The sequence below is a fragment of the Mustela putorius genome, unplaced genomic scaffold, assembly GCF_011764305.1.
Source record: "Mustela putorius furo isolate JIRA1106 unplaced genomic scaffold, ASM1176430v1.1 tig00000224_pilon_pilon_pilon, whole genome shotgun sequence".
Classification (NCBI taxonomy): domain Eukaryota; kingdom Metazoa; phylum Chordata; class Mammalia; order Carnivora; family Mustelidae; genus Mustela; species Mustela putorius.
In genome coordinates, this window is record NW_025421321.1 from 18,124,355 (window position 1) to 18,149,968 (window position 25,614).

Below are 25,614 nucleotides of genomic sequence, written 5' to 3' on the forward strand. Positions count from 1 at the left end.
GGGGGGATTGGAAATAAGTGGGTAACAGAGCAAGCAAGTGTGCTACATACCTATCATGTCTAATAAATTCTACATCATGTCCCTGATGGCACTTCTTAATGCAGTTCACACATATGGCATTTCGATCTGTGGTGTTACAAGTGTGACATCTAAAAAGCAAAAGCTTACATTATTTTCTTGAAATGTTACTTCCTCAAAATACTGCGTTTTACCCGACGACCTATGGCTTACAAGAAGAACAAAACCAAAATTTTTGTAGCTCTAGGCCAGGTTAATTTCTGCAAAAGGACTTTAACAAGTCAATCTCCTGGTCTGTGTCTTCTGAGAAAAACACCTGATTTGCAAACTGTAGAAAGGCAGCTGAAACTTTCATTTAAAAAATACTTAATCTGGGGGCAGGGCATCAAGAACCACTCAGTGACTGGGGTACATGGGACAATTAATTAGACCTTTACTTTGAAACTCCCAAACAAAAGCATTGTGTTCCACCTTTCCAGTGATAGCAACAGTTGCTGTTGCTCTTCCATATTTGTGGTCTCAAGCAGATTGATCACAGAGAACTTACTATGGACAAATAAAAAATTCTCAATTATAGTCTCTTTCCTTGGTAATTTTTCCAATACCCAATTTTCTCTAGCTTACATTTAAGAGAAAAATGTAAAAATATTATGTCTTGCCAGTTTAGAAAATCACTATCTCCCCTTTTTCAAGACTCACAAGTAATTTAGAAATATACCTGTAGAAATCATGCATGGGATAGCTGGTATAACTTGATATTTTATATAAACATTGGCCTCTACTAACAGCCTTTTCTATGGCGTCTTGATTGTTCATTATTTTGTTATCTGTAATAAAAAAAAATAAGTAAAATTCTAGAGGACAAAGACTTAAGATAAAAATAGAGATAACAGGATTATTCCAATAGTCACTTTTTAAAGACCAGAGGAGGCTAACCAATTAAGTAAAAAACGTCAGCTTAAAATAGAAAAATGGATTTTCCTGGTGTAAGATACTCCCAACTGTTTAGAACAAGTCAAAGCTTTCAAAATAGTTCGGAGTTGTAGTTAACTTGGCAGAGGGACAGCAATGGCTTCTGATACCATTATCTTTTAATGGCATATTTTGTATATTTATAGGCAGAGCAGACTCCAACATACCTTTCATTGTCACATTAACACCAGATGCTAAAAATAAGCCTCCAAACCGGTTGTTAAAAATCTGATTGCCTTCTAGTGTTGCAGTTGCATGATTTGTAATTTCAATACCTGAAGTAAAATTTACAAACAGTAGATGCATCATCACATTATAGTTTCTTAACATCTAAAGAATAAGATGCAAATGTTTGAGTCACTGAGAATAACATTTATTTTCCACTGTTAACAGTCCCCTATCCTTGCTAAAGAAAGGCATACTACTTACTACAGATGGTTCATAACTTAATACTTATTTTCATGGCAAGCAGATGATGATAATGCCTGCCCAGAAATATGTTTAGGTAGCCACTAGTTGTACGTATGAAGAAAAAAAAAAGTGTCATCTTCCCTGGCAAAAAGTTGAAATATGTGCACAATACTTGGAAAGTTTGAGAGGCCAGAGGGCTTGAATTTATTTGTATTCCAAATGGTAGTACAATCTTGCATTCTATCCCAATTAAGGTTTCATAATTATTACTGAACCCAAGAGAGATTTCTTAAAAGTCTGGCTTAGAACATTACAATCCAGAACTTGGATTACGTGCTCTTATAAGCCATTGTTAACTGCAAGGCATTCAGCCACTTTTGCAACACACTTAGCACACCCCTTCAGTTAATAAGCAAAAGAGAATTAATATTCTAAAGATTGAACATTTTAATGTATAGAAAACAAGCTACAGGTAACAAAAGAAAATACAAACCTGCAGCAAAGCCATCAAATATTCTGTTTTTCCTTAAGACTGGATGACTATTAGTGCTGATGAGAACACCTGCTTGAGCATTCCTGAAAATATCATTTTCTTCAAGGAGACCTATAATAAAATATTTCCTCAGATTAAGGCTTATGCACATAACAAATTTTAATAGTTTTGGCGGCATTCAGGTTTTTAGTTTCTTACTGACTGTGTTGTATAAAAAAAGGACTAATTTCTCAGCTGAAAAGTTTATTAGTAATTCAGAGGGGTTTAAGGTAGGAATAACCAAGAACTGCTTAAAATGGCAGGTAACCATTCTACCAGATAAATGGAAATTCCATGGTACCGGGAACCATGTCTAGTTCACTCAACAAATTCCTGGTGGCTGCCTGGCACCTATTTCTCACACTGAATTAAAATGAGGTCCTTTGAAGTATTTTTAGAATCATTATAGCCTCAATGCTTTCATGCAAACCCTATTTCTGGTCATTCTTATAATCATCAAGTGATGATTTTATAATTTATAATTTCCTGTAGTCTCTCTTCTGCTGTTCTTCCCAGTTTCCTACAACTGCCATGTTCCTTCTCTGCTTAAAAACTATTTTCAGAATAAAGTTTAAAATTAAGTTGCCATTTAAAACCTTTAAAGATATTCCCCTAACCTATTCCATTGTCTTACTACATTATCTATGCTCTGAATATGATACACATTTTTATCTCTAATGTCTTTGGTTTGTATTATTTCTTCATCCTGGAATGTCCTGCCTTCTTTCTTCCTAATGTCACTTCCTCTGGAAGATTTGTTTCCCTCCATCGAATTTATTATTCTCTCTTCTGAGAGTATAACATGATTTAAAAATGAGCTGCGGAATCAGACTTATCAGATCTTCAAATACGGATTCTACCACCTCACTGAGTTCCTTATCTAATCTGGCCATAATGGCACCTACATACAGGGTTTTAATGAGGATTAATGAATTAATACATGTAAACATACACTGCATTAAAGAACTAGCTAATATTACTCTTATAAACCCTACTTATGTATAGTGAATTATTAGTTGTATATGAGCATCTCTGCTCTGAAAATATGAAACTACTTCTGTAGACATTCAACCCACCTGTGAGTTCAGTTTTGACCTCTAAACTGCTATTCCCCTGGAAAAGACTACTCCAACTTCCTCTAATCTTTGCTTTTGCTAAGATCCAGTCTGAATTCTGTATACAAAGTTAGAATCTGGGCACTGCCCCTTCTCTAGCCTCAACTTTCAGTACCTCTTTGCGCCTTACTAATCAGAACCATGTGGTTTCCTTTAGATTTTTGGTTACAATGTGCCATTAGACTCTAAGCTTTCTGGGATGTAGTACTGTTTTATTCACCATTGTATCTTTAGCATCTGTATCAGTTGTTGGTACAAAACAAATGGAAGTGTGAACTGTGCTTTCTACACTGGGAATGGCCTCCCCACCCCACATTTACCAGTGAATGCTCATTTTACAAGACAGCTTAAGAGTTATTTTAATCCATGAATCTTTTTTCAACACCTTACAAATAAAACCATCCACTGTATTGTGTTTCCTCATTATATCTTGTAAAGACTCCTCTATCAGGTATATCATCTTAATGAATTATTAGATTATGAGCTCTTTCAGAGTCTGTCATTAATGGAATCATCACTGCTTGGCTGTAGTAGTAAATTTCACTGATTATGATTAGTAGTAACTGGCTATTCCTTCCATATAAGATGCACAGTGCTGGGTTACTGACATTTCAGGAACGGTGATAAATTTGCATTTAACATTCTCCCCTAGTCTCTCTGAACAACATGCATTTGCAGATGTGGAATTTTTGCCTCAATGTAAAATGAGTTGACCTTCATGTATACAAAACCAGACACGCCTTGACTTCATTAATTCCACTCTCCAACAAACAGTTGCAAACAGGTACAAAGCAATACTTATTTACTACAGACATTTTCATATAGTTACAGGCCAATTAATTTCTAACCTAGTTCTGTAACTGGACCTTGATGTTTATTATAGTCATATCACTATTCTAAATAAAAGAAAGTCCAGAGAGAAAATGTAAACAAATTCCACCTTAAAAATGCCCAACAACTAGCACACTCAAGATGGCTACAAAAAGAAAAGAAAAATTGTACAAACACCTGTCTTCTTTACCTCCAGACACTAATCTAATCTACCTCAAGACCTGATAAGGAAAAAGACTAAGATTCACTCACTTAAAGCTTATATTAATTGGCAATGTCCCTAATCATTAAAGATATGGAGGAAGAATAATGAAAAATTGTTTTTTTTACTAATGCAAAATTAACAACAATACCTCGACCCCCATTAAATATACAGATGCCACCATCTCTTCCATCATGGATTTTATTTCTTCTTAGTGTAGGATTACTATCTGTCTTAATCCAGACTCCAGCCATTGCATTGTCAAATATTTCATTGTCTTCTATACAGCCTAGACCTATAAGTACAAAATTTTAGGTTATGTTATTTGGAAAGTATGGCTCTAAAGACAATTAGCAATAAGGAAAAAATGAAAGATTAAACATACCAGAATTATAAACAAGAATTCCACCATTTTGTCCTCCCCAGATTTTGTTGCGTCTAATTTTGGGGTTGCTTCCAGTCCTATGGATACAATAGAAAATAATGCCATCTTAACTGCTTCTACTCCCATATCCCATGTTATGTTAGGTAACCGTGAAAAAATTTATATTAATCACAGTAAGAATAAGTATACAATGGAGTGTCTTTCCAGATGCTCTGAGAAATTTGTCGGTAAAGACACTGGTGTAATTTTGCTTAATTCTATTTCCAACAGAATATACTTAGCTATAGATTATATTATTACTATAGAGCCTCCTAAACTATAAACTACACTGGGGAGGTTAGATTAAGTGACTACTATTATTGTATACTCACCTCATATATAAAATGAAGGGCTGAATTATAAGTACTACTACAGTTTCTAAAACTTAAAATACAGGAAAGAGGGGTGTAAAAAACTAATACTCTTACAGAAATAGTGTAAAAAGAGAAGCTCACATTTACTGAGTGCCTACAACATGCCAGGTATAGCTCACAAGTATTTTTATATAGCTGCCTACTTTCCAAGTATGATAGAGTACACTGGCAACTATGACTGTTACAGTGGATGACAGAAGAGTGGAAACGTGCTCCTATGGCAGGCATATGTGCCACTGGCTGGTTCAAGAAAAGCTATATTCTGACAATTTAAGCCAAGCATGTGGTAAGAGCATGAATATATATACAAAAGGAGGAATAAAAGTTGAGCATTAAATAAACAAGGGAAGTTCTTTTACATACCCCACATATTCCCACCGAATTCCCTCCCAAAAGAAAGCCAAATGTGAAAAATGTTTACCTTATCTGAACCCCTGAATACATATGATTATAGATATCATTGTCCTCTAGCACTCCATGTCCATTGTCATAAAAATATACACCAACCTAAAATTTAAAAAAAAAATTGTTTTCAAATGACAAAAAAAGTTTATAAAACAATCTATTTCCCATGTAAAAATCCAAAATAATTTTACCTGCTTTCCACTATGTATCCTGTTTCTTCTCAGTACTGGAGTGCTGCCTGTTGTCACCCAGACCCCAGCCAGAGTATTACTATAAACTTCATTCTCTTCTATTACGCCTTGTCCTTTCTCATGCTAAATAAAAATTACATTGATACAATATATATCTTTTAGAAACCAGTAGTTTATAGTATGTTCCCCCCTTTAAAAACAGTTATGATAAAAAAATTTCAATTTTTATTTTTTCACCTGAATGAGGTAGTAACATTGCTTTTGTGTAGCCTCTACCTGAGTTTAAGCTCTGTAAGTTTTTATACTGTTCTTTATGTGATTTTGTACTTTTAAGCTCTTATTTCATTCTAAGATATATAACAAACTGAAGGTCTCTCATTTAGTAAGCTAACAGCTATTTCAAATTACTGGTGAAATCATTCAAAATAAGATCTCAGGTTACTAAAATACTTATTTTTATTTAGAGCAGAAGACTTAAGACTGAGATTTAGAACTGAAAATAAAAATCAATCATACCTGGCATTACACAAGGACCCTTCTGAAATTTCCTACATTTTCTCACTTGAATCTGTTATAACAGTTCCAGATACACCATGGTAACAGAAGGTGGAGGACCAATATGTGGTTTGAAAATCTTGTAAGATGCTCAATTATGTTTTAGGATAAATTCAAATGAAAAACTGACTTTTCAAAAATATTCAGAAATATTCAAGTCTAGTATTATTAGTACTTTCACTGATACTATAAAATTTACTTACTACTTTTAGAAAATTTCAGACTCCCAGCATAGTCACACCAACAAAACTCCAGGGTAAAATTAGAACTCAGCCAATTGATGGTTGAGAGGTCAGCCCATAATATCAATTATAATTAAAGACTTTAATAAAAAAAGGTATATTCTCTATGCCTAAACTCAGTCAGTTGACTGAATTTTACAGATCACTACACATACTATATAAGTCATTCATATACTGGCAGGGAGAACAAGAGTGTTATTTATTGTATAAATATTAAAGACAGTCATAAACTCATACTCTGTAAGCTAAATATGGCCTACTCAAGGCTAGATATAATTCTGTCCTCATCCATGCCATGAGGCATGACATTCTAGAACTATATTAATTGACTTACCACATAAATCCCACCATGTTGACCATCATGAATTTTGTTATGTCGAACAATTGGACAACTGTTTGTCCTAATCTGAATTCCTGCTAATGCATTGCCTATTTAAAAATAAAAGTTACAATGTCAACATATGGAGCTTCATGGAACACAGTAAAAATTTTACATCACTACATGGTAGTCAAAATTTTTAGAATTTTAGGAAAAGCACAATTTTGTGAAATATGTCACATTCACAAAGATATTTATGGTTTGAGAGCATTAAAAAACAAAACTAAGGGAACTAGGAGTATAAAAAGAAAAACTGTAGGCAGTATAGGCATAAGAGTTTGGAGTAGAGACTCTGAAGCCAGGCTGCCAAGTAAGGAATCCCAGGAATTCTACCTTCCTGTGTGACTTTAAGTTATTTAACCTCATTGTATCTTTGTTTCCCAATCAGTAAGTGGAGATATTTAACAGTGTCTACTTCATAAGGTTTATGTAAATATTATCCAGGTAAGTAGCAGCAAAAGAGAAAGCCCATGAACATATCTGTGTCTAGCACACACACATCTAATGGTCTACTGAATTTGTATCTCAAAAAGTTTTAATGAGGAATAAGTATTTTCCCTTTATAGTTTTTTTTTTTTTTTTTAAAGATTTTACTTATTTACTTGAGAGTCAGAGAGTGAGTGAGAAGCAGACTCCCCACTGAGCAGAGCTCACTGTGAGGTTTGATCCCGGGTCTCAAGGATCATGACGGGAGCCAAAGGCAGACATTTAATCAACTGAGCCACCAGGCACCCCCACCCCTACGTTTACAATTAGTACCAAAGTGAAAAAAGAGTGAATTTAAGGAAAGTGCATACTCCCGCAGACTAAGGTCTTATTTGTATTTTCATCACTGGTATCTAGTATAGTTCCTGGTAAACACTGGGTACCCATTAAATGTTAAGTGAATAGTAACTAATAAGTAAATAAACATCACAAGTAATCTTTACTGAGAATTTAAAGAAATTGGATCACCACTTCTTGGAGGGTTTCAAAGTGGTCCATTTTGCTAATGTCAGGAAGACAGACCAAGTTCCAAAACTTTATAGAACAAAACATTCTTACCATAAATGTCATTTCCTTCAATAAGGCCTCGTCCATCACCAAAGATGTAAACTCCCCCTTGATTTCCATTAAATATAGAATTCCCCCTATAATTATGATAAATGATAAAAAATAAACCTCTATTCAGTGAAAGCTTATTTAACACAATCAACTACAGGGCCACTCATACTCATGGTACCTTAAAAAATTATTTACCTTCTAGGGGTCATAGTTTCCTAATCTGTAAAACAAGGGACGCAGACTAGATGATTTCTAAGTTCCTTTGTTTTCTTTCTAAAACCGAATGCTTAAAGCTTAAAAGAGCCACCTAGTATTTGAGACAAAGTAACATTCTTAAAAATTCCCCTCAAAATAGCTGATACATTTAGAACTTTTTTCTTTTTTTTAGCTGATCTAGACACATATGCTGAATATTAACAAGATGGAAATCTCATAATCTACTTTCATAAAACCAGTGGAAAATAAAACTTGGCAATCAAAAATAATTCATTGTTACTGATTAAGTTATAATAGTTCTGGTTCTACAGTCTTAGCCAACAGACTGGATCTGTTCGTTTCCTTACTGCAGCCAGAGGGAATGGTAGGAACTATTAAAGAAAAGTGATGGCCTGAAGTTCTGACTTTTTGTTATTTTTGATCTGTCCAAGAATCTTGGAGTTAATTACTTTCCTGAGTTATGCTATCTGCAGACTCTCAGACAAAAAAAAGAGAAGACAAGGTCATTCATGTTCCAAGAAAAGAACATGGCCCTATACACTCATTTATAATGCAGTTTGATAAACTTAAAATCATAATAACATTTGCAACTGTTCATAAAAGAATATTTTGCATGACTTAGATCACTAAAAAACAAACAGAACACCCAAAAATAAATGCAACAGCTTTGCTCATTCAGACGCATAGACATTTACTAGGAAGATCTATTTTGCAGTGGTCAGGTGTCTAGGAAAAATAGTTAAGAGTTAAAGCTTGACTTTTCATATAACATAAAAAGTAAAAAAGTAATTTCCATCCATAATTATATATAATTACCTTATTGTTGGGTCACTATTTGAGGTAATCCATACACCTGCAAAGTTGTTTGCATAGATTTTATTCTCTATGAATTGTCCTCTTCCTTTTTCATGCACATATATTCCTCCAGTCTGCCCATGATGAATTTCACATCGAACGACTGTGGGGTTAGCATAGGCTTTTACTTCAAAGCCTGCTATTCTGTTTCTGTGTATGTTGCAACTTTCAAAGTAACCCTGAAAAATACAGAAATCAAACTGAAGATAAGACTACTTCCCAAAAAGAAATGACATTTTAAAAAAATGACCTTTTTACTGTATGCCTCAAAATTAAGTATCAGCAATGTTCAAGGTTAAAAATAAAACAGATACACACTAAATTTCAAATGATAAAAGAGATTTAATTTTGGTGAAACAGAGAATCACAATTCTTCTCAGTCTGAGTATATGCAAAGCCAGGGAAGAAAACAAGGGAAAGATTTATCTAATAAATGCAAATAAATACTATCACCCAATAAATATACACATCCTTTGACAAAGATTTATTGAGTCTTAAAAAAAAAAAACTCTTAGAGATTTAAAAATGTCCCAAGAAAACAAATTCTAAAAAGGTGACCTAAGGACATAATCAGAGACTACAGAAAAAGACACAGAAAATAATGTTCACCTTAGCCCAATAACAGGGAATGGACTAACTTGTATTCATGCTTTACATGCTATCGTGTTAAATAAAAGAAACAGTATATTCTTAAAGATAGTATATATTAAGTATGGTCTCAATTTTATTTCAAGAAAATACAATGAACAATAAAACAAAAATATGAAGGTGTGATTATCTGAGAAATATGATAGATTGCTTTTGTATCTTTTATACTTCTATGAATTTCTTAAATTTTCTGTAATGGACAGACTTATTTTGTAATGATAATAAGTTATTGTAATACTGATATCCTAAATTCTCAGATTCAATCAAGACTAAATTTTTTTTTTTTTAAGATTGATTTATTTGACAAATAGAGCAAAAGAGTAAGCAAGAGGGGGCACAACAAGGGTTCAATCCCAGGACTCTGGGATCATGATCAGAGCCAAAGGCAGACACACTCAGCTGACTGAGCCACCCAGGCACCTCCAATCAAGACTAAATATTAAGGGGGGGGGGGAGATATTCCCAAAAAGGCACTTGTAAAAGCCACTTCAACTTCTGGTCTATTTCCCTTCAAAAACTGAATATGCTCTCCTTTCTTTAAATTTCTTATGGTACCTCTATGTAATGCTTTGTACTGTTCCTGTTTATTTGTTATGTCCATTCCTCCCTGATCCTAAGCTTCTGTATAGAAAGGTTTATATTAAGTGCTGTTGTATCTATATAAGACTTCACATATAGCAAAAGCAGGAATTCATTACTTTCTGCAAAATCTAGTGAAGGTGAAAAACAGGATATAATTGTGATACTCAAGTTTACTACATTATTTAACTCTTTAAGAAAACAGACCTCTGAGTAATATTCAAAAGTAGTTTCAGGTTCGTTTTCCACAAAGAACAAATTATCTGCAACTTTTTCATATATGGATTACATTAAAAATAGCTACTCTGGGGTGCCTGGGGGGCTCAGTCACCCAGGTGGTTTTGGCTTGGGTCATGATCTCAGGGTCCTGGGAGCTAGCCCCACAAGGGCTCCCTGTTCTGTGGGGAGCCTGCTTCTCCCTGTCCCTCTGCCTGTTGCTCTCCCTCCTTGTGCTCTACCAAACTTTTTTGTTTGTTTTAAAAAATTGTATTTATTTATTAGACAGAAAGAGACAGAGTAGAAAGGGAACAAGTGGGGGAGTGGGAGAGAAGAAGTAGGCTTCCCGCCGAGCAGGGAGCCTGATATGGGGTTCCATCACAATATTTGTTTGTGGAGTAGTAAGTTTATTTAATTTTGGGGTGCAGTCAATCAGACCCATTTGGTTCCTGTTCAAGGCCGTAATCTCCAACTTAATATTTTAAGGGTAATAAAATTATTTCAGTCTTCTCACACTACTTAATGGCTTCATTTCATAATCTGTTCAGAATGTGGCAAGGAAAGGTATGCTGCTTATTGGGTTTCCAAAATTACTTCAGCAACAGGCACTGTCACGTCTTGACTATACTGCAACTATACTTTCCAAGTACACAGTACTCCAAGTATACTTTGCTATGTATTGACTAAAAATGATTCAAATGTAGGGATGCTCTATTTTCTCTAGATTTTGATTTTGTATAGTTAAGACAGTCAACTAGATCGAATTTACTAAGGCAAACAGCAGCCTCTCTCCTCATTTTCCCTTATCCAAAGTCCCCCACTTTCAATTCTTCTGGCTGACTCTTTTTATTCACTTCTTTTTTTTTAAATTAAAAAAAATTTTTTTTAATTTGACAGACAGAGATCATAAGTAGGCAGAGAGGCAGGCAGAGAGAGAGGTGGAAGCAGCCTCCCCGCTGAGCAGAGAGCCCGATGCGGGGCTCAATCCCAGGACCCTGAGATTGTGACCTGAGCCGAAGGCAGAGGCTTAACCCACTGAGCCACCCAGGCGCCCCACCTCTATATTTTTAAATTAAGATCTGTATTGCTATATCTTGAGTTTGCAGTTTTAGGTGATGTCTATTCATTTTCTATTACGGAAAGTAAGAATTTAGCTCTTTCTATCTCCTATCACACACATTCACACTGTATTCTTCCAATGTAGTGATAGCACAATTTTGGTTATATTAGTGTGTTATTCATAGCTGAGTCATAAAGTATAAGTATATATTCTTTGCTGTACAACTTTTTATATTAAAGTTGGTAATTATGTTATTCTCCTCCTTTGCTTAGGCCCCTACTGATAATTCTAAACTCACTACCAGTTGTAAAACAACTCAACATATTTATGTTCACATCAGGTTTACCAATTTATCTTCCTGAACATAAAGGTTTGTTTTTTTTTTTTTTTTAAAGATTTTACTATTTACTTGAGAGAGAGAGAAAGAGAGCGAATGTGAGAGAGAGCATGAGTGGGGAGGAGAGGGAGAAGCGGGGCTTCCCACTGAGCACAGAGCCTGACGTGGGGCTCAATCCCAAGACTCTGAAATCATGACCTGAGCTGAAGGCAGATGCTTAACTGACTGAGCCACCCAGGTGCCCCATAAATATAAGGTTTTATAATTTGCTCTAATCTGTAATGGTGGGCTTGGTAATAGGCAACTAGCCATTTACCATGTTGTAATTTAAAGGTTAAAAATGTTCCTTAATTCCATCAAAGTTTGGAACCTGTATCTTTTAAGATAACATTCAAGAAAAGAAAGTAGTAAAAACCATTTTTTTTCTTCATGCTCTTTCTTTAAAAAAGTAAACTCTACTCCCAACGTGGGGCTCAAACTCATGACCCTGAGATCAAGAGTCACACGATCCACCGATTGAGCCAGCCAGGTGTCCCACTTTTCATGCTTTTAAAACCAGAAGCCCCTACATTGCCAAACAGTCATTTTACCACATTCAGATAGAACAGTTTTATAATTTTACAAGGAAACCGATCTCTTGTTATGGGTTTAAAGAATTCAGTTAATGCAATTTTAAGCTGTTTAAAAAATATATTATTTATTTATTTTTGAGAAAGAGAGAGAGTGCGAGTGCAAGAGAGGGAATAAATGCAGGGGGAGAGGGAGAAGGAGAAGCAGGCTTCCTGAGGAGTAGGAAGCAAGAGAGGGAATGCAAGAGAGGGAACAAAAGAGGGAATGCAAGAGAGGGAACAAAAGCAGGGGGAGTGGGAGAAGGAGAAGCAGGCTTCCTGAGGAGTAGGAAGCCCAGTGTGGGGCTCGAACCTGGGATCATGACCTGAGCCAAAGGCAGATGCCTAACAACTGAGCCACCCAGGCATCCCAAGGTAAGTTTTAATAAAATGTATTCATTTTAAGAGATGCTTTTAGTGTAAAATGTCATAGTAATTCAGAAATGTAAGCATGATATAGACAGAATTCTACTCTGCCTTGTAAGATGCAAACCATGAAAATTCCAATATATATTAACAAAACTCCAAAAGCAGGGATTTTTTTTTTTTTTAAGATTTTATTTACTTGAGAGACAGTAGGGCGTTGGGACAGAGGAAAAGGGAGAGGAGCTCCCTACTGAGCAAGGAGCCCAATGCTGGGCTCAATCCCGGGACCGTAAGATTATGACCTGGCCTGAAGGAAGACACTTAGACTGAGCCACCCAGGAGCCACCTAGGTGTCCCAAGCCCTTATTTTAAATATAGAAGAAGCTCTTAGCAATTTGGTATCTTTTGATAGGACAGAAATGGTTTTTCTGGGGTCATCCAATAAAATGTTTTCCCCAAGTAACTGAAGGTTCTCATAAGCCCAGCTAATGATCTTTAAGGTGATCAGATCTAGTGGCATGAACAGAACATGGAAAGGAAACACTCCCACAATATTATTTTCAGAGAAATAACACAGGCACAAGAAGTAAATGTGAGCAAAAATGTACACTAATGTGCAATTTTTATCCTCTAAAACTTATGCTTCCTATTTAAGTGAGGCTATTCAAAGCAAAGGAAAATGAAAGGCGAGAGAGGCAGCGACATTTCAATATAGATAATCTGTCATCTGTCAATCTGTCATGTGTTAAATTCATAAATTTAGAAGGTCTCCAAAATTTTATAGCAATTTGGCACTGCTATGGCATTCTAATTATATTTTACAAAAATAACACTCTGCAATAGATTCAATATTAAACAAAGATTTCTGGGAACTTGTGAACAATGATAGAAAAATTGTTTTTAGGAATGAGACTGGCATTGTCATTATGTGAAAGAAAGAAAAAAGAAAGAATCCCCATCTTTTATTTTTTTCTTTCTTTCTTTTCTTTTCTTTTTTTTTTTTTTTAAAGAATCCTCCTCTTTTAAAGATGCATGCTAAAATATTTACAGAGAAAATGATGATGTCCAGGATTTGCTTCAAAATAATCTAGAGAGTAGAGAAGACAGTAAAGAGTGGTTAAATATAGATGAAATAAAACTGGCCATGAATTGATAGCTGTTGAAGATGGAGACTGCATACATGGGGATTCATTCACTATACTATTCTCTTTTTTATGTATGTTAGAAAAATTCTGTAAAACAAATTACATTAAAAATTAGGGATTAAAAACCACACTGTGGGGGGAAAAAAACAAGACAAAACTATGGACACATAGTAAGGGGCACAGATTTGAGGAAATCACATAAAACTTAAAGAACAAAGCAATACATAGCCAAGTTTCCAAAGAACATATGGACAAGAAAACCAGCAAAACAACACAAGGTCAACAATAACAGAAACCTACATTATGGATACTGAAGTAGAAAAGCAAATCATCACAAGAAAAAAAAAAAAAAAGATAATCTCAGACAAAAACCAAAATGATCTCCTTGTCAGCCACATTTAATGCTAGAAATATAAACAGGACCACAAAATGTAGAGGGGGAAAAAAGTATAATCAAAATTATGTATATTGGGGCTCCTGGGTGGCTTAGTTGGTCAAAGCGACTGCCTTTAGCTCAGGTCACGATCCTGGAGTCCCAGGATCCAGTCCCACATCTGGGCTCCCTGCTTGGCAGGGAGTCTGCTTCTCCTGCTGACTTTTCTACACTCGTGCTCTCTCTCTCATTCTCCCTCTCCCAAATAAATAAATAAATTCTTAAAAAATATATATGTATATTGAGCCAAGTTAAAAAGTAATAGATAGCCATTCTCAAATGGCAAGAATTCAAGCTACAATACCTATAAATCATTCTTTTAAAAATAAGCAAATAATGAATGGCTAGATGAGAAAATTCAGCCATACAAAGAATTAATCAAAATAAAAAAAAATTCACCTGTACCCCTGGGGATAAAAATACATTTTATGTTTATTTAAAAAAATAAAAAAATTCAGCAATGAAGGAATTATTATAAAAGGACTAAAGGTAAACAAATACAGAATAAATATTGACCAATAACTATAGGAATGTAAAAGTTATAAACCTTTATGTAAGACAAGTTAAGAACAAAGGGGTGCCTAGGTGGTCCAGTTGTTAAGAGTCTGCCTTCGGCCCAGAACATGATCCCAGGGTACTGGGATTGAGCCCCAAATCAGGATTCCTGCTCAGCAGGAAGCCTGCTTCTCCCTCTCCCACTTCCACTGCTTGTGTTCCATCTCTTGCTGTGTGTCTCTGTCAAATAAATAAATAAAATCTTAAAAAAAAAAAGTTAAGAATTTAAGTGATGGGATGGAGACAGGCTGAAATATAAAGTGCTTAATTTCTCATTTTTCACAGGGGAAGTTCATACTTCAAAGTTAAACATGAAGCTAACAATGACAAATGCTAGTCGTGCCCTAGTGATGTCCTAGAGGTGTCCTTTATACTTGTGCATGTAGTATTTTTACATAAACAATTCTTAAAAATAAAAGAGTACAAAATCTTTTATGATTCATTCTTATGAATTTAGAAATTTACATTTTAAGTATCTCAACAGGAGAGAAAAAGGAACAAAAATTCAGAGAATAAATATGTATATTTAAAGAAAGTAGACAGTAGAGAGACTAGTTTTAAATGTTTATTCTGATATTCTTTGAAGTTCTACAGAAAAGAAAGCAGAATTTTAAAAAGATTATCTTCAGTGATGTTATACTACCAATCATGGGCTGTCAACACAAAGAAGACAAGCCAAAAGAATACCTAAAATGGGAAGAACATTCTACCAAAGGATTTTAAAGGGTTGTGTCACAATACTAAAACAAATGATAGGCCCAAGACATTAGATTTGAATTTTCATCCTTCCCTTACAAATCTGTAATGCTTTGGCTCAGGTCATGATCTCAGGGTCCTGGAATTGAGCCCCATACTGGGCTCTCTGCTCAGTGGGGAGCCTGCTTCTTCCCCCACCACTGCCTGCCTCTCTGCCTACTTGTGATCTCTCTGTCAAATAAATAAATAAAATCTTTAAAAAATATATGATACTCTGGGGCAAAGTCTAAGGGCGACACAGGCAAAGAAATACTAGCATAGTATAGTGCCATTACAAAATAAGAGAGCCAATAGAACTATAGCTAATACAGGCCTCTAAGGGAGGGGAGATTTTCAAGATTCTTATGTTTTGACATCTTCCATACCTTTGCCTTCCAGACTATAATACCCATGCTCCCTACTTCTTGGGAAAAAAGAAGTACAATGTGCCATGAAATGTCAATTTCTTTATTTCAGCTGGAGGGGGGGGCAAGTGGTCATCTCCACTCTGCTTTCTTTTTATTATATTTATTTATTATACCCCCACTCTGCTTTCTTACTGATAGGTCCAAGCTACAGCCTACTTTTTTAATTTTTATTTTATTTTTTATTTTTTAAAGATTTTATTTATTTATTTGACAGAGATCACAAGTAGGTGGAGAGGCAGGCAGAGAGAGAGAGGAGGAAGCAGGCTCCCCACTGAGCAGAGAGCCCAATGTGGGGCTCGATCCCAGGACCCTGGGTTATGACCTGAGCCAAAGAGAGAGGCTTTAACCCACTGAGCCACCCAGGCGCCCCTACTTTTTAAAATTTTTTAAGAGAGACCACATGAGCGTGCATAGGGGTGGGGAGTGGCAGAAGGAGAGGGAGAGAGAGAGAGAGAATCTTTTTTTTTTTTTAAGGATTTTATTTATTCATGAGAAACAGAGAGAGAGAGAGAAGCAGAGGAAGAGGGAGACGCATAGTTACTGTGCAGCAGGGAGCCCAATGAGAAACTTGATCCCAGGATCCCCAGATCACAACCTGACGACTAAGCCACCAGGCACCCAAGAGAGAAAATCTTAAGCGGACTCTGTGCTAAGTGCAGAGCCTGATGTAGGCTCAATTTCATGACCCTGAGATCATGACCTGAGCAGAAAGCAGGAGTTAGATGTTTAACCAAATAAAATGTAGGCATACCCCAAGCCTACATTTTTTTTTTAAAGATTTTATTTATTTATTTGACAGACAGAGATCACAAGTAGGCACAGAGGCAGACAGAAAGAGAGGGAAGCAGGCTCCCCACTGAGCAGAGAGCCGGATGTGGGGCTCGATCCCAGGACTCTGGGACCATGACCTGAGCTGAAGGCAGAGGCTTTAACCCACTGAGCCACCCAGGCACCCCCCAAGCCTACATTTTAAGTGAACTGTGCTTCTCAGGTTCCAAGTACCCCAGGAATATGATGGCATTAGGTGGCTAAAACTACTTAGATCTAATCAGAACTTCATAGAGGAGTACTCCCTCTTGGTCTAGTTTAGTTTTAAAAAAGGATTCTACATTAAGGTTTTAGGCACAAACAACAAAAATTTAAAAAGTTTCCTTCATTAACTGACAATCTGTATATGTGAATCCAACAATTCCCTGTTGCCTGATTCATAGAATAGCAATAAAACTTCACCACAAGGAGGTTTCAGAAAAGTTAAAAAAAAAAAAAAATTAAAAACCAAAAACAAAAATGAAAGAAAACAAAACCCCCCCAAAACCCAAAACTTCAGCACAATCCTGTTTGGCCACCATACCATCACCTCCTCACCCATCTCTAACTCCCTAACAAAAAATGTTGCCGAAGTTGTAACAGGACTTGAAAATTGCCTCAATGAAGATTAGCCATTAAATGAAAAGAATACCTGAACAGACACCAAAGAGCATTATTTTGAAATAGTGGCCTAAAAGAGCTAAAAAAGTTGCATCTCTTGAAACTTGTGTAAAATGACACAATAGTACTTAAAATATAGTATCATCCATAAACATGCCTAATTAATCACTGCGTTGAGTTTTAGAACTGATATTACCATTATATCTCTTACTAAAATTCTGCCAAAAAAATTTTAAGAGGAATAAAATGAAGTCAAACTTCTAATGAAACCACTAATTCTTCAACTGTAGCCTACAAAACAGCCTGCATTCAACTCACTTATGGTGCTTATTAAAGATGCATATCCTGGTCCCCATTATATTATATTACATTATATTTACTCAATCTGGGTGATTTTTTTATCCCTAAAGATTTCATTCATTTATTTGACAGAGAAAGAAGAGAAAGAGAGAAGCACAAGCAGGGGGAACAGCAGGCACAGGGAGAGGGAGAAGTAGGCTCCCTGCTGAGCAGAGAGCCTGACATTGTGCTCCATCCCAGGACCCCGGGATCACGACCCAAGATGAAGGCAGATACTTAACTGACTGAGCTACTCAGGTACCCCTAATCTGGGTGACTTTTATGCACAATGATATTTGAGAACTACTGGATTAGATCTTACTGCCATCAAAGATTACACCAATTCCCTAAGGACTACATCTTCTCTACATGCACATATTATTAGATTCATTAATTTACAGAATATTGCATACTGATTTTAAAATGTGCTGAAATTTCTTTTAAAGTTTTTTTTTCTTTTTTAAAGATTTTATTTATTTATTTGACAGAGAGAGATCACAAGTAGGCAGAGAGGCAGGCAGAGAGAGAGAGAGGAGGAAGCAGGCTCCCTGCTGAGCAGAGAGCCCGATGCAGGACTCGATCCCGGGACCCTGAGATCATGACCTGAGCCGAAGGCAGCGGCCTAACCCACTGAGCCACCCAGGCACCCCCTGAAATTTCTTTTAAACCTGTATTCTTTAATTCACCTAGTCTGGTGATGAGAAAATCCAGCAACTTATTTGAAATTTAACTGATAAGGAGCACATGGCTGGCTTAGGTGGTAGAACATGTGACTCTTGATCTCTGGATTTTGAGTTGGAGCCTCCCAACAGGTATTCAGAGATTACTTAAAAAAATAATTATCTTTTAATAAAAAAGGACGAAAGAAAAAAGAAATTAAACTGATATTAAGTCAGTTTTTCTATTAAGAATAAATGTTCTTACCATGCCATGATCAAATGTGAACACACCAACATCACGTCCATGATGGATATGATTCCGTCTAATAATTGGGTTTCCATGATTTTTAACCCAAATCCCAGCTAAAGCATTATTGGAAATTTCATTATCCTCATATATTCCCTACAACAATTAATCAGAAGTAGGTATTAACAGAAATTTAAAAAAAAAAAAAACAACTTTTAGAAAGAAAAAACCTGTAAAAGTTAAAAATACCTGTGCATGATCTGTTATATAAAGTCCAACATTTTCACAGTCGCTGATGTTACAGTGTTTGATAGTGGGACATGCTCCTTGACCACTAACACATACTGCAGAGCCAACTGTAAGAAAAATTATTTATTTAAAAACCTACTGGGCAACAACACAATGACTCATTTTATAATAAAACATAAGGGAAACACACTAACCTGTACATGTACTTCGGATAATACAGTGATCAATAATAGGGCTACAGTTTACCGTAATCTCTAAGCAGTGGTGTGCATTATGGTGTTGAGCAGATTTGTCGTCAGGATTAAACTGAAAAGTAGAAATTTTGTTTGAAATTCTGTATGAACCACTGCCTTAAATGATCTAAACATATATATATTCTAACTCTTAAAATTCCTTACCCTTATTGTCATATATCCAACATAAGCATCCTCAGAACCTTCCATAAAGACGAAGGTTGAATCTCTAGTGTTTTCAATAATAACTTTATCTGCTACTTTTCCAGGTGCTGTGGGGAAGATATTTTAAAACATATTATCTTTATTTTTTTTAAATCACATTATTTATCAGATGAAATTCAAATAAAATTCAATTTTGGGGGTAAGATTTTATTTATTTATTTGACAGAGAGAGAGTGAGCGAGCACGAGAGAGAGGGAACACGAACAGGAGTGCGGTAGAGAGAAGCAAACTCCTGGCTGAGCAGGGAGCTGGATGTGGGGCTTGATCCCAGAACCCTGGGATCATGACCTGAGCCGAAGGGAGCTGCTTAATGACTGAGCCACCCAAGCACCCCTAAAATTCAATTTTTTAATTAGTAAAAATACTCTGTCATAAAACTAATAATACATGGGGTGCCTGGATGGCTAAGTGGGTTAAAGCCTCTGCCTTCAGCTCAGGTCATGATCCCAGGGTATGGGATTGAGCCCCACTCAGGTGCTCTGCTCAGCAGGGAGCCTGCTTCCTCCTCTATCTCTGTCTGCTTCTTCCTCTATCTCTGTCTGCTTCTCTGCCTACTTGTGATCTGTCAAATAAATAAAATCTTTAAAAAGAAAAAACAAAACTAATAATACAGAAACTTTTTTATTGTTTTTAAGGCTGGGTACTTTTTTGAGTGGGGCTTATTTTCATTTTTTAAGAAAAATTTCAACTGAAGTATAGTTGACATATTAGCTTTAGGTGTAAAACATAGCAACTTGACAACTGTATACATTACAAAATGCTCACTATGGTTAAGTCTCTGTGATCATTCAAATTTATTATTATTTTTTTAAAGATTTATTTACTTAAGAGACAAAGAGAACATGTCCAAGTGGGGAGGGGGCAGAGAGAAGAAGAGAATCCTCAAGACTCCCCGCTGGGCTCAGAACCCCGAGGATCCTGAGGATCATGGCCTGAGCCAAAATCAAGAGTCAGACACCAACGAAGTGACGCACCTGGGCACCCTGTTATTATAATATTACTGATTATATTCCCCATGCTATACTTTTCCTCCTCTGACATTTATCTTATAACTGCAAGTTTGCACTTCTTAATCCCCTTCACCTTTTTCGCCCATCTGCCCACCCATCTCCCTCCTACAAACCACCTATATGTTCTGTATGCGTCTGTTTCTTTTTCATCGTTGTTTTTTAGATTCAACATGTAAGTGAAGTCACTTGCTACTTCTTTCTCTGCCTTGTTTTATTTAGCATGATATGGAGAGGGAGCTTTAAAAAAAAATACTAGTACTGAGTAGGTAAAAATAATGATCATTTTATGAGGTAACTATGTTTCACTGGCTTCACTACAGGCAGTCATATTTAATGTGAGTATTCTTTGACTACCATCATACTCAAATTCATGTATAACAATATATATTTTTTAAGATTTTATTTATTTGACAGAGAGACAGAGAAGACAAGTAGGCAGAGCAGCAGGCAGAGAGAGAGAGGGGGAAGCAGGCTCCCTCCTGAGCAGAGAGCCTGATGTGGGGCTCGATCTGGGATCATGACCCGAGCCAAAGGCAGAGGCTTAACTCACTGAGCCACCAGGTGCGCCAACAATACTTCTAATAATGTTTAAACTTCTAATAGTATTTTTTATCAAATACAATGACATACTAAAAAATGGTTTCACTTCCAGCAGCACCAGAAAAAGAGTTCAGGGAAAGGAAAGGAGAAGGGGATGATGAGTGGGTAGAGAAAGAGAGAAATGTCCTAATTTAAATTTATTTTCAGTACTGGCCCTGATTTGGAAATCTGATAACTGCTTTGGAAATTTGATACTACAAATCACTAAGTAAGATTTTCTATACCCTCTTCCCCTTTTCTCTGTGGTGGAAATGGGGGAGGGAAGCAGAAGGGGCAGTAAATGCAAATTTTAATAGCAAGTAATAATTACTAGCTATCTTAAGATGGTCCATGTACTGTGTCCTTAAAAAAATCAATACAAATCTTGAAATGACTGATCAGTCCTCAACAACTATTTCAGTACCTTTATTCTTAGAAACTTGACTATACAAATAGTTTTGAGGGGTGCCTGGGTGGCTCAGTGTGTTGGGCCTCTGCCTTTGGCTCAGGTCATGATCTCAGGGTCCTGGGATCAACCCCCTCTCGGGCTCTCTACTTGGCGCGGAGCCTGCTTCCCCCTCTCTCTCTGCTTGCCTCTCTGCCTGCTTGTGATCTCTGTCTGTCAAGTAAATAAGTAAAATCTTAAAAAAAAAATAGCTTTGAGCCACTATGAAAAAATTTACCAAGGACATCTGTTTCATTAAAAACAGCAATAGAAACAGTAACCATATTTATTTTTAAATGAAAGATAAAACAAGTAACTTTCTTTCCTTACTGAATAACTAAGGCACTGGACAAACTACAGATATCAAGATACACATCTTAAAAAAACAGAAAAAGAAACTGAGGCGTCTGGGTGCTTCAGTCAGGCGTCCAGCTCTTGATTTTGGCTCAGGTCATGATCTTAGGGTTGTGAGATTGAGCCCCTACTTCAGATTCTCTCTCTCCCTCTACCCCCCAACCATCTCTCTATCTCTCTCTTAAAACAAAATGGGGAAAAAAAAAAGATACATCTGTAATTTCTGAACCCTCACCTTTTTTTTTGAACCCTCATGTTTTCACTGCAAGAGGTAATATTCCTATTCTTTTCTAACCATCAAGCTATTATAAATGTTCACCCGGATTTTAAGTCCATTTAAAAAACCCATCATGTAAAAAATACATTAAAATTTTAATGACAATGCATTTCAGTATACCTGCACCAATCATGGTGATTGGAGATTCAATATATATCCATTCATCAGTGTATATTCCAGAATGAACAAAGATAAGTCCATCAAAATGAGCTTCTTGTACCCCACCAAGGGCATCTTCAATTGTATCATAATACTAGAAAAAAATAAAAGTGTCAGCACAGAACTGAAAGATTACCATTTTAAGTCTTATAAAAATACAAATCAAACATACCAACATATTTTCTCTTCCTTTATATCTTGCAGGATTACTGTAGAAATGTTCAGCAAATCCTGGCTTTACATGTGCACCTTTATACTAAAATGTTAAAAAAACAAAAAACAAAAAACAAAAAACCAGAAACAAACATTGACTACTAATGTAAACATATTCTAAATTAATACTGTATACTTTTTATTAAATACTGAAAACAATTATCAATTATTCTAACTAATTTTCTATTGCACAGTACAATTTAAAATCTGAAACAGCTTATGACTTAATATCCAGTAAGAAAGGACAAAATTTGTTAATCTCAGCACTACTGATATTTTGGGACAGTAATTCTTTGTTGGGGGTTGTTCTATGCATCACTGTAAGATGTTAAGCAGCATCCCTGGCCTCTACCCACTAGATATCAGTAGAATCCTCTTCTCCAGTGTGACAACAAAAAATGTTTCCAGACATTGCCAAATGTTCCCTGTGGAGCAAAATCACCCCCAGTTGAGAACTACTCATAAAGGACCATATAAAAATTAAAACAACTACTGAACACTAATAATTTAAGAAAGGTTCAAACAGACCCATAAAAAGTGTAACTGCTCTCACTGCTTATTGCCACTGCTTAAATTATTAATAAATACATTAGTAGTGAAAGAATTGTTGAACATTTGGTTGACTGGTTATTTTCACTGGCCTGAAACCTATTCTTGAGTTTAATTTTTTTTAAAAGAAACTTTTATTTATGAATATAAATCAGTATGTTCTATTTATAGTTCATACCAACTGCTGGAAACTCTCTTTCCAGGGATTTGGGTGTTCATATTCTTCTGGATTAATCTGGTAGAATTTGCCAGGTTCAGGATGCATCATAGGGCGAGTATATTCAAAAACTTCCATGTATAATCGTTTCCTGTTGGAGGAATGAAAGATTTCTTCATAAAAAGTACTTTAAACAACTAAAAAAATTACCTGATGCTTCAAAAACATGTAAGAATCTAAAAAGGCAAAATTTTAACTGTAAAATAGTTTTTTGCTAAAAACAATGTAACTACATATAATAAAAAATAGTCCATTTCCCAAAATAAAGTGTCAATTCTTCAAAATTTATTTAGGGGGGAAAAAGGCCACCCATACTGTGAAAGGCTCATACACAGTTATTATTAAAAGAATGGCTTTCAACAGAATACTTTGGGCTCTTCATATATATATTTTTAAAGATTTTATTTATTTATTTGAAAGAGACAGTGAGAGAGAGCATGAGAGGGTAAAAGGTGAGAGGGAGAAGCAGACTCTCCATGGAGCTAGGAGCCTGATGCATAAATCGATCACTCTGGGATCATGACCTGAGCTGAAGGGAGCTGCTTAACCAACTGAGCCACCCAGGCACCCAACTCTTCATGTATCTTCAGTTCATTTACATCCTGTTATCAAAAACCATTAAATCTCAGAAATGTAGTCATAGGAACTATTATCACTTCCTGTACAAAACAGTGTTTCCTTCCAGTCTTGTTATCTATAGATAGTTTCATTTATTAGAATTGTGATTATATAACATCTAAAATGTTGTATTCTGCTCTTTTCAAAAACTTTTTTAGAACACAGCATTTTCCCATGTTACTAACAACTCTGTAAAAATTACTGTTAAATGCCTTTATTACCACCCTTCAAGTAGAAATTACATTGTTAGTACATTCCCATATTGCTGGACATTTAGATTATTTCTAATTTCCTCCCACTAATAATCATGCTATTACAAAAAATTTGGACCTAAGGCAAAAAAATTTCCAGACGTGGAGTAATGTACGCCAAAGGGCATGCATATTTTAAGGTTCATGAATACAACTGTCAAGCTATTTTCCAGAAGTGATGTATCAAAATTTACTTTCACAGTAAACTATCAGACTGAATTACCTGTTTTAAATTAGACATAGTTCTGTTTCTAAAAAGCTTAAATTTAAATGAAAAACATTTCCCACAACCACTCAGTTGCTAGTCAACTGATAAGTAGCACAGAAAGTACTTCATTTATTATTTTATAAATGCTGCTTGGACCAACCACCTACATTGTGATAAACAGGTAACTTGGAATTTATAAGCGTTCTAATTTTATTCCAACTAGAACGACCAACTCGCTATTTCAACTTCCCCACCATCTTTTAGCATTTGGGTTGGCAAATAATATATCTCAAGATAATAAAATAAAATTTCACTTACCACAAAATTGGATCATTAGCGAGCTCACTGAAGCGTTTACACACACAAGCGGCTCTACAAAGATCCTGTTCCAGCAAGTAAGAGAAGATTTTTAGAACCACTTCATCTGGTAGTTTCTCCTGAAGATACTGTTCAGCGGGTGCTGCTATAAAGAGATTAGCGAACAGAATATAACAGTCTATTTGTTGTGCTAGCAACAAGTTTCTCACTATTTAAAGAACCTAATTTTCATTTTATCTAATCAATAGATTTTTTGATGACAATCATTTTATAAACATTTTGCTTTGATAAATAACACACACATTAACGTTCTTCTGTCCTAACTTAAGTATTCTTTCTTTTAGCTGTTACGTACCATTTCAGAAACTGGTTAATAAAATGTACTTTTAAGCAATAAAGTCAAAAAAAGAGTGAGAGCTCAGGGTTCTCATGCTTATTCTATAATATCATCTTCTCAATTCCAAATGCACCACTAAAATATATTTAATTTTTTGGTATCCAACAAAATTAAAAAGATTTAACACAACCCGTAGTGTTCTCAAAGGAAATACCTGACAGATCTTGTGATTTTCCAGATACTCTTGCGCGTTTTGCACGATGACCAAAGTTTTCTGTAGTTGAAGTTGAGGCACCCTTCAAAAACAAAATGAAAACTAATTAAGCAAATATTTTTACCATACACATAAGCATTGTTTTTTTTTTAAAAAATGGTGACATTTCCCTTTCTAACAATTCTCTCATTACTAAAAGAAAAGCAGTTACTTTTAATTTACCTCCATACTGCTCTTTGTAGGACAGGCTGTTCTTTTTGGCAAAAGAGTTTTTCTACGAAGTTGGTATGGACTATTTTGTGCACCAGGACCTGATTCTTCAGCAACCATATCTGCAGGTACATCATCATCTGTTATAAACAAAAGCAACACGAAAAATGACACCCATTTAAACAAAAAACAAAAAACTCTAAGATGCAATATGCTTTTAAGAAACTTCATAAATGTTTTAGGGGGAGAGGAGGTAGATACGACTTTTTTTTTTAACCTGAGAGAGGGGGAGAGATAACAAGGGATAATGACACGGGGCGGGGGCGGTGGCAGGCAGAGGGAGAAGCTGGCTCCCTACTCAGCAGGGAGCCCTATGTGGGGCTTGATCCCAGGACTCTG

At 35.7% G+C, this 25,614-nt stretch overlaps 1 protein-coding gene across 1 annotated transcript in view; it reads right to left on the reverse strand.

The window, feature by feature from the left end:
* The window catches only part of FBXO11 (F-box protein 11), an 88,645-nt gene that overhangs the window by 1,359 nt on the left and 61,672 nt on the right, over positions 1–25,614 (reverse strand). Inside the window, exons 2-22 of the mRNA XM_045077812.1 lie at positions 25,228–25,355; positions 25,006–25,087; positions 24,455–24,599; positions 23,021–23,150; positions 22,253–22,336; positions 22,042–22,174; positions 19,197–19,303; positions 18,993–19,104; positions 18,799–18,905; positions 18,568–18,705; positions 8,728–8,945; positions 7,696–7,781; positions 6,607–6,701; positions 5,476–5,598; positions 5,301–5,386; positions 4,467–4,543; positions 4,233–4,376; positions 1,895–2,005; positions 1,158–1,265; positions 737–845; positions 51–149 (exon numbers count right to left, since the gene is read on the reverse strand). Of these exons, the coding sequence (XP_044933747.1) occupies positions 51–149; positions 737–845; positions 1,158–1,265; positions 1,895–2,005; positions 4,233–4,376; positions 4,467–4,543; positions 5,301–5,386; positions 5,476–5,598; positions 6,607–6,701; positions 7,696–7,781; positions 8,728–8,945; positions 18,568–18,705; positions 18,799–18,905; positions 18,993–19,104; positions 19,197–19,303; positions 22,042–22,174; positions 22,253–22,336; positions 23,021–23,150; positions 24,455–24,599; positions 25,006–25,087; positions 25,228–25,355 (2,422 nt within the window). The remainder of the gene's footprint in view (positions 1–50; positions 150–736; positions 846–1,157; positions 1,266–1,894; positions 2,006–4,232; positions 4,377–4,466; positions 4,544–5,300; positions 5,387–5,475; positions 5,599–6,606; positions 6,702–7,695; positions 7,782–8,727; positions 8,946–18,567; positions 18,706–18,798; positions 18,906–18,992; positions 19,105–19,196; positions 19,304–22,041; positions 22,175–22,252; positions 22,337–23,020; positions 23,151–24,454; positions 24,600–25,005; positions 25,088–25,227; positions 25,356–25,614) is intronic.